Here is a 12,100-nt window from a genome sequence, read left to right as displayed (position 1 = left end):
TAAACGACACAGCGTACCGGGTACTTCTGGTCGTCACAGTGTCAGACCATCGAACGGACATGCACATAACATTGGTGAACCGATCCACATGACCTTGCACGAGGTGCGACAGTATCTACAGACGTTGTACTCGAGCTCTAGCGATTCTAGCGAGAATAAGATCAAACGGGACAAGGCTCCTCTATTGGGTCATACACCAGTGCATCTCGCTGCAACGCCTAAGGCCCTCAGTGTAAATAATAATAATAGGTAAGTATGATAATTTTTATGGATAAGATAATCAGCGAAAGAATATTTTTCAATAAAGAATTTTTTAATAATGAATTTTTATTCTACACTGTTTTGTTCCTTTTACTTTTGATATAAATAACTTGAATTAGGTATCAAAATGTTCTTGGCTACTGTCAAATTGGCTCTGTCATTAATCTAATAATATCTAATGCTCTCTAATAATAGGTATAACAGTAATGCGCACACGGACTCGTCCACGGACACGCCGGTGTCTAATAAGAGCACTAGTAACGGCCTGATGATCCATCATCACAACAACAATAATAACAATCATAACAACAATAATTCTAATAATGTAAAGAAACACAAGAGGAACGCATTTGTTAGCATCAGACACAAGAAAGCGCGCGACGAATCACATAAGGAGAAGAGCGAATCCGAGCGAGAGAAAATGAAGAAGAGTCAGCGTAATTTCTCGTTAAATCTCAAGCAGACGCTCTGTAACATCTTCCGATTTCGACGACTAGGCTCTCCAGATCACTTTGTAGAGAAACGGAACAGCATCGTACAAGGAGAGATCGTTGAAGAGGAAGAGGGTGTCGATTCCGATCAGCATACAAACAACAATAACACCGCTCCATCTGAGGTAGAGCCGTCCGCACAGAAGCTGCCATTCTTCAAGCGCGCTTTGCCACCTCTGCCCAAGAGTAATAGTCAAGTGGGTGTAGAGCAAGCGGAAGAAGCCCTTACTGCAATGGCACCCAAGTGTGAGTCTCCGAGCTCAGTACAGCAGCAAGTTCCGCCGCCTGTCGTGCGACCAGAAGAAGATCCTGCTGAGGACACGAGTATGGATTTTGCAGCCAGTATCGAGAAAGTAAAGGATGTATGTAAATTTTGTTGTTCTTTTTATTGACTCTTGATAGGAGAAAGAGTTACTGAGAGTATTCTGTGGTATTTTTGCTTTCTAAAACAGTATGGATGGTATTGGGGACCTATATCCGGTGAAGCGGCGGAGAAGATACTATCCAACGAACCGGATGGCTCATTCATCGTGCGAGACAGCAGTGATGATCATTACATTTTTTCCTTGTCATTTAGACTCAACAGTTGTGTGCGACATGTAAGGATAGAACATGATCAGGGTAAGTTCTATTACCTTCACACTATAAATAAGAGTTTAATGTCTATTACGGTCGAAGCTGGATCTTAGATACTTTTAAATAATTTCTATGTGAATTTTTATACTAAATATGTAGTCTTTGAACTGCGCGCCGAAATGATTTTTCAGACTTATAAATTAAACTATTGTAAATAAATTCATTGCGGAAAATATTACATTACTCCTCGGCTGGGAGTTGAACCAGGATCTCTTATATTCCGTACGAGCGTCCTAAGCCTTTAGACTATCGAGGCTTTTTAGTCTAAAGGTTTAGGACACTCGTACGGAATACAAGAGATCCGGGTTCAATTCCCGGCCGAGGTAATATTTTCTGCAATAAATTTATTTACTAAATAAATTATTAATATGGCTCAATCAGAATAAATCAATAAATAAAAAAAGGGCTATGAGCCAGTTACAATATAAAAAATATTTAATATTCGTACAAACGTTTCGACGCCGATCGGGTCATTTTCAATGTAAACACAAATAACATTACATAAATTGTCGAAGTATTCGGTCAGATTACAGTATCCAGTAAAACATATCGGTTATTTCCGTATTCCCTATTATTTGATGTGTGTGGTCCATATGTAAAATTAGCATCATTTGATTGATGTAAAAGTGATCTCATCTTATTTAAAAAAAAAAATCTACAATCTTGATTTGTCGTAATGATGTGAGTCAGACGTTGAGAGAAAAACGCAAAATTAACTAAGTCATATATAGTAGATAAAGGTAAACCATGATACGATATATTGGTGAGAACACATGTATCCTCGACTATGTCAGGTGACGTTAACTGCATAACGTTAATTTTGCGTTTTTCTCTCAACGTCTGACTCACATCATTACGACAAATCAAGATTGTAGATTTTTTTTTTTAAATAAGAGGAGATCACTTTTACATCAGTCAAATGATGCTAATTTTACATATGGACCACACACATCAAATAATAGGGAATACGGAAATAACCGATATGTTTTACTGGATACTGTAATCTGACCTAATACTTCGACAATTTATGTAATGTTATTTGTGTTTACATTGAAAATGACCCGATCGGCGTCGAAACGTTTGTACGAATATTAAATATTCTTTATATTGTAACTAGCTCGTAGCCCTTCTTTTATTTATTAAATTTATTTACAGTTTTTCAGTATATTAACATGTTTCTAATAGGATGCCAGATTGAGCATTAAATTATTAAATTGCTTATCAATTTAATTTGTGATATTACTATAATAGTTTAATTGCGTTTATAAGTCCGAAAAATCATTTCGGCGCGCAGTTCAAATGACTACATGTTTAGTATAAAAATTCACATAGAAATTATTTAAAAGCATCTAAGATCCAGCTTCAACTGTAATAGGCATTAAATTCTTACTTGTGTATTCACATACGGTCTTAATAAATCGTTTATTATTCTTCACACTATATACAATATTCTCGACTTTTGTTTTCATGTGCACTTTAAATCCATTTCTTTCGACATACAGGTAATTTTAGCTTCGGCAGCTGCACGAAGTTTAAGTCGCACACTATCGTTGACTTTATTGAGAACGCAGTCGAGCATTCACGCAGCGGTCGCTATCTCTTCTTCCTACACCGACGGCCAGTTCTAGGCCCAATGCGGGTACAGCTGCTCCATCCGGTGTCGCGCTTCAAACAGGTGCAGAGCCTGCAGCATACGTGCAGGTTCATCATCCTGAAGATGGTGCGCAGGGACTTGATCCCAACCTTACCGTTACCCCGGCGGCTCATCGACTATCTCAGCACACCCCATTATTACAGCGAGCAGCTGGCGGCCGAACAGGATGACCGAGCCGAATCGCCGGTCAGCTCGTCGACCGGCGAATTAGAGAAGATCTGCTTCACGCCACAGGGTCTCTCGTGAGGTATAGCCGTGTGACTTTTCCCTCCTTCGCTCCGCTCTCTGTGCAAAGAGATATTTGCGCCGAACGTCGCTCGCGGCGTTAACGTAAATTTAATTCGCAGTTTAATTAAATTTTCGCAACATGTAAAAATTTACATCGCCGTTTTGATTCAAATTCTATCGATGTGCAAAAATTTAAAAGATCGCTGAATTAAATTTTGACTGAATATACGGAATTTCATTTGTAGTTGTATTAAAATATGTTATTAATGTACAATTTATTTTACAATTCAATTAATTTTGAGTTTATGTGAATTAGGGTATATGAGTTTATATGAATTAGGGTATATGAATTTAATTTCTTAGTTTAATTAAATATATGTACAAACAGGGACGGCAACTTACCTCGCACTGAGAGAAAACGAAATAGTTCCAGCAACTATAAATTTGGCAACTTTTGCAATTGAAGTACCTGTAACTATAGTTTTACAAAGTAATAGAAACTAAAGTAGTGCTGAATATTATAAAAATATAATCACGGAAACAAATTGTATGCACTATTAATTGGTAGTGAAATAGTGACTCAACTACATTGAGTAGTTACTTGGACTTCATGGAAATAGATATAACAATTACATTTTTCTAGTTTAGACAAAAATTTTTAAAGTGTCGCTCAGTACGAGTAGTACGCGGCTTTGTCACCAGAGGGACGTAGCGGAATTCAGTTTCTCCTAAGAAGGAAACCTTTAATAAGAACAATAAGTAAATTAAGTGAACTAAGAAAATATAATAATATTAACCATTTATAAATTGTTTATATGGTTAATGTACTATATTTTTTTAGTTCACTTAATCTAGTATTCTTATTAGAATTTAATAATATGTATATAGTTGAGGCGCTATTTCACTACAAATTTATAGTTACTGATACGATTTTTTTCTCTGAGTGCGCCTGTGGATGTGGAATTTTTGACTGACGAAAGGAGGGAGGGGAGTACAAAATGACGACACTTTTTTATTTTTATTTATTTTGTGCTCTTTGTTGCCGTCCCCTTTTTTACAATTGCGAATTGCGACGCTCTGTCTAACAGTCGGTAATGGATTATTTATATTAGCTGTAATTTGTAAGAATTGACTAATCACAGTCGAGTATTCCCCTCTCATTCAATTGTAAGAGAGAAATGCTCGATTAGTCATTCCTTATATATTACTATGGCATACGCTTACGACCAGTATAAATGATCCCTAAGTTGAATCTCTGCTATGCGCACATTTTAAAAAGTTCATAGTTGATTTTTAATCCAATTCTTGGATTACTTGAGTGTGGATTTCCATACTAAGCTAAATTTTGGGTGTAGAGCTCCACAATTCCACATAGTTGCCGTCCATGTGTGCAAAAATTTAACATTTGCTGCTGAGAACTAAATTTTAGTCAATATAAAGGAATTCATAATTGGAGATATTTAATTGCAGATAATTAACAACTAATAATCGAATGAAATTTTCGTTTACATGCCGGAATTTAATTCAGGATTTGAATTTTTGCTATTGTCGATGATGTGATGTACGATTAATAATTTTGCGCTTGTGATTTTGACTTCGACGATTTACGGCGTATCGATTCGTAAAGTGAGTATTGTGATTAAACTTGAAAGTAGAGGAATATATAAAGAAATTTCCGTGTGCACTATATATCTAAAGCTGCAAGTTATGGTCGTTTCAATTTGATTTGATTGTCCAGGGAAAGGAATGAAAAATCAATTTTATTCTATTTCAACAGAAATCGTGATATTGTATATCGTAATATTCATTCTGTGTATGTATTACGCTGACACGAGATTTTTGAGATAACATAATTTTCTTTCTTTGAGATATGATTCTGTGCAGCTTGAATCGCAGCTAAAGTAAAACTGTTTGCGGAATAGTCAATATGACTGATTGAGGGGAGATTCACGACGCGAAATCATTTGTTCATCTCCTATCAAATATTACTTGACGATCACATCTCTGTTGTTAATTTATGCAGTACAACTTTAGAGGCAAAAAGAAAGAGGAAACGCGCGATCGAACTGAGCGTAAACAAATTCTGTATAGCCCTTTCTAGTTTCTTTTTATCGACTATAACGAATGGCAAGATTACATGTGACATAAACCACGCACAAAATATCCGTTTATACGTACACATATAAGTGCATATATAAATATACACACGCGTATATATCGAAGGAAGGAGGAGAGAGAGAGAAAGAGAGAGAGAGAGACAGACAGATACACGCATAGTCGAATGGAATCTTTTTGTGTGCCATACTTGCCATTTTCTGTTGAAGTTTACGCAAATTAATATTAATATTTCGTTGTGACGTTGAAGATTATATTTAGTGTTTATTCTTTGCAGTCGTGCTTCCTGCTAAACTCAGTAGCAGATAGAATGTTCTTACAATTCAGATTATCTTTGGAGTTGATTCATTTGATTTAAATTGATTGATTACTAGAAGATCAAATCAACAAGATAAAAGCATGGAATAATGCGGAATCATATTTGTTAGAAATTCTTACATTTTTCTTTTACGAATCGATTACGCGAAACCATTGAAAGTTATCTCGATTGTAAAAAACTCTTACAAATATATATAACCAAAGGAAATATTCTGGCAATATATAAAGGGTAGCTAAAGTCGCAATGCGCAATTCAAATGTTACATGATTTCTTATTCGTTTAAGTAACCAATTTAAAACTAATTAATATTTAGTTAATAGTAAGGAAAGTAGTGAAATATTAGTGACTAGTGCTATGCGAAATTATATTCTTCATTTTCACATGTGATTAGAATAATCGCGCGTTTATTTTTGTGCTCAAACAATTTTGAAAAACAGTGTCGTGCAATAACGTTCATCGAAATTAGTCGGATTTTGATGGTACCGCGCAATTCTATACATATTTTTATATAATTTTATATATTCTATTATATGATTTTTATTTGAACTATTAATTATACATTCAAGAATTATAAAAGAGTGACACAAACTTTCTCCGCAAGCTTTATCGAAGTAGATTATTCCGATCAATTTTCATATTTCAATGTTCCCTAGAGCTTAACAATGTGGCATTAGTATTGCTATAGATCTTCCAAAGGAAAACTTCCTGTGGCAATTTGTAACTGAAAATCGTGAATACGTTATCGATACATAGGTCCCCTTTCTCATTCTTTCAACATTCAATGATATCGAGGAGTGGTTCGTTGACTGATTTATTACCTCGAGATACAAATGAATATGATTTATGTTTGTCTAGAAAGTGTGTCGCTTGAAATTCCGTTTTTGCGCTTTAGACACAGTATGCATACACAGACACACATGCAAACAGACACGTATACACTGACAAATTTTGTACTCAGTATCCACCAGGTAGATTTTGCAATACAATTACTATTAATATTAATGAGATCGTCCAGGGGGACTATGCGAGTCCTGCGTGGGGTTTGTAAGGCATGTGCGTATAGTTAATAATGGTACCACAATACCTCACAGTCACAGAGGGAGGTATACGTATATAGAGCAGAATTAGTAAGGTTTTATAACGAGCGTATTTACATCAGCATAAGTTGCACACATCTCATACACACGCACACGCGCGCACACATACACACACACACACATACACACACACGCGAGACAAAACGTGTGATTTCAACTACAAGGAAATTCTAGTTGTAAGGGAGCGTGAGCGTTTTATTCGATAAGATTATGTTTAAGGGTCAGTTGCATTAACAGGCTTAATTAATTACCGTGACAACAGATGATAATTCTAGCTAATAACGGAGTAATGGACAAATTTTCGATTAACCGTTGATTTATGTTAGTTTTAAGTTTAGTTTTAAGTTTAGTTAACTGTTGTAAATTAGATAATTCAAATTGATTTAAATTAAAGTTTTAATTAGTTTGGTTTTAATCTAAGTCAACTTAATTAATTGAATTAATTTAATTTAAATCGATTTACATTAATTCAAGTTAAAACTCTAATAACTCTGATTAGCGCTAATAGTGCTGTCGCCTCCGAGTTTAGTTATACCTTGATTAATTCTCTGTAAATTATAGTTTTAGTATGTATAGATAAGAGAGAAAATGAAAGTTTATTTAATTACAAATATTAATCAATGTCTTCATTAACTACAGTTGATGCAACCGGCTCTAAGAATTAATTATAAGAGAAACGTAGCGTTCTGCGCCAAGCGGGAGGCCTACAAAGCTGTAGCGTGTCGAAGCTAAATGTAATAATCGGACAAGAGAATATTGCCAAGTGCAAAAATAATCAAAGCATGAAATTTTCTAAAATAATCAATCGAGATGTTAAAGATAAATAACGAAGCTCGAATTTAGCGCAAATACGGCACGTTTACAGCCTAGAAGAGGCTCGTAAAAGTAGCTCAAGTCTCCGTCTCCGATTGTTTATTGCGTGATTAGGCGACAGGAAGTGTATGTGTCAAACATTTTTGTATATTTGTAACATTTTCGTCGTCGTTGTGCGCAAACACGCACGACGCTGTAAAGAGTGATTGCTTTGGAATGTACACTTCTTCTAGCAAAATGTGATATTACTGATAAACGGACGGCCACGATATTAGACCCGTCTCGCGACAAGCGAAACACTGCAAACGTTAAACGAGTCGAGCGTTCATATACAGACTGTCCCGGCACTGTTGCGTACTTTGCTCTCGATTTTCCGACTAACTCGCAATGAATCTTTAAAGCGTAATATCGACGTGATACCTTGCAAATAAAATGAAGCTTCCGATCCTGGTTGTGAAAAATGTGGCAGATTCGTTCGGAGGCGCGATCGAGTTTCGATAAAGATTCGACATCGATCGGTGTCTTATCGCTTGGCACAGAATGTAAAATGCATCCTCTCTCGTATGCCAAAGTATGCAGCTGTACCCAGAGTACAACATCTGTGTATTTTCGTTCGGTGTTAAAGACGTAATTTTGCGTACAAAGATTTTTACATAATTGTTTATAAATTATGTTTTTAGGTGTATGTATATATACATTCGGAAAATTTGGCACAGAAATTATTTAGGGATTATATATAAGAAAAGGGATCAAAGAATTATAATTAACCCTAGAAGGCTAACTCTTCTTTTCCATAGTTGTTTATCATGCTTCTCTGAGATTGCATACATTTGAGGAAAATGCAAAAAAGAACATGCGAAAATTTACTCGACTTAATTTTATTTTACCTAATTAAAATGTTACCATAATTTTAGAATTGAGAAGATCTGAAATTTCTTTTGGAAAATATTGAAAAGTTGAAATCTTCTTCGGAGATCAGAAAAGACCAATACATGTACGTCTCAGAGATGCATGTACAGATAGTGTCCTAGGGTTAAACAAGTGTACAAGATGTTGTACTTCGGCTGTACGAAACAAGTACATTAAAACATTATTTACATATAATTGCCAAATGCTAGTCACAAATACTGCATTTTTCAGTTTGACTTCAGTATTGTTTATTAATAAAATACCAATTCACGTGCGAAATCTTGTATTTATTTTTACTGATGATTTTAATCCAAGCAAAAAAAGGCGAGAGTGAGAAGGTACAATTTGCAAAGGTCTGAGGAACAAACAAGTGCACTTTTTCGATTTAAAATAAAGTTAATCTTTGAATCATTAGATATTTCGAGCCTTGCCAAAATTGACCAAATGCTCTTTTCATTTGCATACACTTTCGATGTTTAAACAAGTTATCCAGACATGGCTAAGCATCGATAAAGCTCAATGAAATAAATGAATATGTTCGATAAAGAGCTGATAATTTCGAAGAATGGACTTGTCTGATCCTTGAAGTCATACTTGCAATTCGATCGCAAAGATCATCTATTGTATACGCGACGAGTACTAATTTATTTCTTCTAGTCTAATTACAGGGTGTTTTGCGTAAAGCAACTCGGAGTCATATTTGCGAGGGGACACTAACAATGAAAAAAAAAGTACTACAGATTTTTTCTGGAAAAAAATTTTAATTAAAAACAATTTTAATTGTGTATATCTAGAATTAAAAGGAAGCTCTTGCTTTCAAATCAATCGTTCGGCTACTCGGACTGGGACGCTTTAAGTGGGACACCCTGCACGTCTTTGTCACCAAGTTCGATTGTTATCAGAGCGGGATGTGCACGATAATCAATCTACTGTGCGGACTTCTTAATTTTGTAAATACGATGCGGCAACACACGTTCCGGAACTTCTATCAAGATCATGTTGACGATCTCTCGATCGGCACTCGCGTGATTTCATAAATATAAAAGAATATAACTGACCGCGAGAACAATTTAGTTTATTCGCTATTTTGACAAACTTGTTATGAGTCTTCTAAAGATGATTTTTCAGTGAAAGAACCACTACTCCGCTTGTTTCCATTACACATCTTTGTAAAAAAAAGAAATACTATAAATATATTTATTTAATATATATTTCTCTCCTCAAATATTAAAAGATATTCAAACATATTAGTTGGTAATGCGTTTTCGCCGATATACATTTACATGCGAATAATATAACACCATATGCGAATGTGATAATTACTTTAACATCGCCGTAGGGTAATTTGTGGGATCAGTTGATAATTTTAAATACTAATATATATTATATTTAACATCAATCACGCACCCGAACACACGAAACGAATCCTGTCCTTCGTTATTGGTTTGTCACAGTGAAATGGTATATGTAAGCGTATGAGATAATCGCGTATGTATTTGATTACCCATGTTTGTACTGCAATGTTGAAAATAAACATTTTTTGAGATTAACACTTTCGATTCCCGTATCATAGAAGATTTTCCCTTTTGTAAGTGTAAAATTCACGACAATATTTCCGTGCGCAAATAATTAGTGGAACGTACAAAGAAGTATTTGCACACAAAAGATTCATTTGCTGCACAGGTAAAAATTTATTGTTTCCTACAGGAATACCATCGACCGACAAAAGTAATAATAATCGTCGCTCTCCAGCTTTTTCTTTTTCCTTTCTTTCAGCAGATGGATTCTATTTTAAGGTGGAATGCCCAGAGTCTTTCTCACCAGCTTTTGAGCTATCTTCTCGAACTCCTCACGATCATCTCTCCACATTTTGGCGGCATCTACATTGGCACCGCTCTCGTCATTTGGTTCAGCCAACATACTTACTACACTCAACAGTATCTTCTCCACACTCTGCACTGGACTCCATCTTTCTGCACTGCTTTCATAACCCATTGGATCGTCACCGGGTGCATGCAATATGCTTATGCAGACTCTTCCATCCGCGTAGACTAAACAAAAGAAAAGATACAATTTCATATTTGTAGCTGACAAAAATTTCATTGTCGTTGTTCAATTAATAGCTAAAATACATCATATCTTGTTTAATAGCAATCTTACTGTTGGGATGAAACATCTCACAGGTAAACTGCATTTTTGGAGGACTTAATGGATAATCTGGAGGGAATATTAATTTCGCTGGAAATACTCCACCTTCAAAACAGGTTCCTTCTGGTCCACTAAAAATTCCATCATATTTAACTTATATCTATTGAAAAATTTATGAAAAAATTCACGTAAAAATATTATTTATTCAGCACTAAACATAAGGTTTTTTTTATAACTGAAGTAGTATACATTTCAAGTAAAATTAATATATATTTGAAATTTGGCGAAAGAACAAGAAGATTTTTAGCGTAGTCCAATGCAATGACAGAAAAACAAGTCTATCAAGGTAGAAAAAAAAAGCAGAATAGGAAAGCTGTATATCCAGTAAATAAGAATGGATTGAAATGGATTGAAATGGATTCAGATTTTCAGAAATATGGATTCACAAATATTAAAATGAATGCTTTTTAATCCAGAATATTTATTCATTTATAGGAATAGCATGGAGCATATCTCTATGCCTTTCAATCTGAAAATAATATCAGTTTTTTCTGTGCATTGTGAATACTGTTTAATTTAAAATTGTGAATAGGAAATGCAGTTTTTCAATCCAATTGCATCCAATTGAAACTAATTGAACCCAAATGAATCCAATTAAATAAAAAAAAGTATTGGCTATTTAGACGCATTCAGATAGAAAAAAAATTTCAATCCATTTTAATCCATTCTCGTTTACTGGGTATAACATAGCAAGTACGAATTGACAGTGGAAGATATTTGGAGAGATAAAGATCGAAAGAGAACTTACGTGATGAGGGCCTCCCATTCGAAGAAGTTTTCCTCGTTAATCGGGCCGGCGATGATGCCTTCCGGCGGGTTCAAGGTTAGCTCTGCAAGATCGTCATAGTGCAGGCGTTACTGCTTCGCGGGAAAAGCCTCGAATAAGCGTCAATAAGCAAGCTAACTGCGAGCTAACGCTACTGCGGTGTAGGAGAATAAAAAGCCGATTCTCACGTTTGTACTCCGCCATCAATCGTCTAAGCGCTGAGCCTGCCATCGTTTAAATCATGCAGATGATTCGTCAGCTGTTGCGGAACGTTCAATCGTCGAACGACTTCTCCCGGAAGGTCCTTTTAAGGCTGACCCCGAAGAGCGGCCGTGGCGGCCGGGATCATCGGAGCAAATTGATTTTATCACTCCGATAAACCTCTAAGTTTTTCTCGCATGAAGATCTAAATCAGCTGTTTCTTCCAGTTTCCTCCTAACCTAAAAACAGTCTTGCGCCTGCGCCGTTCTCCCCACCACTCGCGCACTTGACACGTGACACGCCGCAGGCTGCGTTCCGAAACGGTTACACGACAATGGGCGAGTTCAAGACAGCAAAGCAGCTAGGCATGCTTACCGAGCGATTGAATATGATTGGTTGGAT

The 12,100-nt window shown here is 35.7% G+C and overlaps 2 protein-coding genes across 2 annotated transcripts in view; one reads left to right on the top strand and one right to left on the bottom strand.

Annotated features, from left to right (window-relative positions):
• Positions 1 to 3,380, top strand: part of LOC108722137 (Suppressor of Cytokine Signaling at 16D) — a 5,835-nt gene extending 2,455 nt beyond the window's left edge. The window contains exons 5-8 of the mRNA XM_018447083.1: positions 1 to 249; positions 457 to 1,114; positions 1,205 to 1,373; positions 2,891 to 3,380. Coding sequence (XP_018302585.1) covers positions 1 to 249; positions 457 to 1,114; positions 1,205 to 1,373; positions 2,891 to 3,288 — 1,474 coding nt within the window. The 3' untranslated portion in view covers positions 3,289 to 3,380. The remainder of the gene's footprint in view (positions 250 to 456; positions 1,115 to 1,204; positions 1,374 to 2,890) is intronic.
• A 5,896-nt stretch (positions 3,381 to 9,276) lies between these two features.
• Positions 9,277 to 11,987, bottom strand: Ubc7 (ubiquitin conjugating enzyme 7). The gene is made up of 4 exons (XM_018447142.1): positions 11,686 to 11,987; positions 11,480 to 11,561; positions 10,684 to 10,802; positions 9,277 to 10,574 (listed from the first exon to the last, which is right to left on the bottom strand). The coding sequence occupies exons 1-4, from the start codon at positions 11,726 to 11,728 to the stop codon at positions 10,315 to 10,317; spliced, it is 504 nt and encodes a 167-aa protein (XP_018302644.1). The 5' UTR covers positions 11,729 to 11,987; the 3' UTR covers positions 9,277 to 10,314.
• Positions 11,988 to 12,100: the final 113 nt, after the last annotated feature.

This window comes from Mycetomoellerius zeteki, unplaced genomic scaffold, assembly GCF_001594055.1.
Source record: "Mycetomoellerius zeteki isolate Tzet28-1 unplaced genomic scaffold, Tzet1.0 scaffold198, whole genome shotgun sequence".
Classification (NCBI taxonomy): Eukaryota; Metazoa; Arthropoda; class Insecta; order Hymenoptera; family Formicidae; genus Mycetomoellerius; species Mycetomoellerius zeteki.
Note: the sequence above shows the minus strand (reverse complement) of the source record. Positions and strands in the feature narration are given on the sequence as shown.

What these genes read in the sequence shown, in the direction of transcription:
- Ubc7 (XM_018447142.1), bottom strand. Translation starts at nt 11,728, where the DNA reads ATGGCAGGCTCAGCGCTTAGACGATTGATGGCGGAGTACAAAC. An exon ending in ATTGATGGCGGAGTACAAAC is followed by an intron (nt 11,562 to 11,685) that starts GTGAGAATCGGC and finishes ACGATCTTGCAG; the next exon opens with AGCTAACCTTGAACCCGCCG. An exon ending in GAATGGGAGGCCCTCATCAC is followed by an intron (nt 10,803 to 11,479) that starts GTAAGTTCTCTT and finishes TGGAATTTTTAG; the next exon opens with TGGACCAGAAGGAACCTGTT.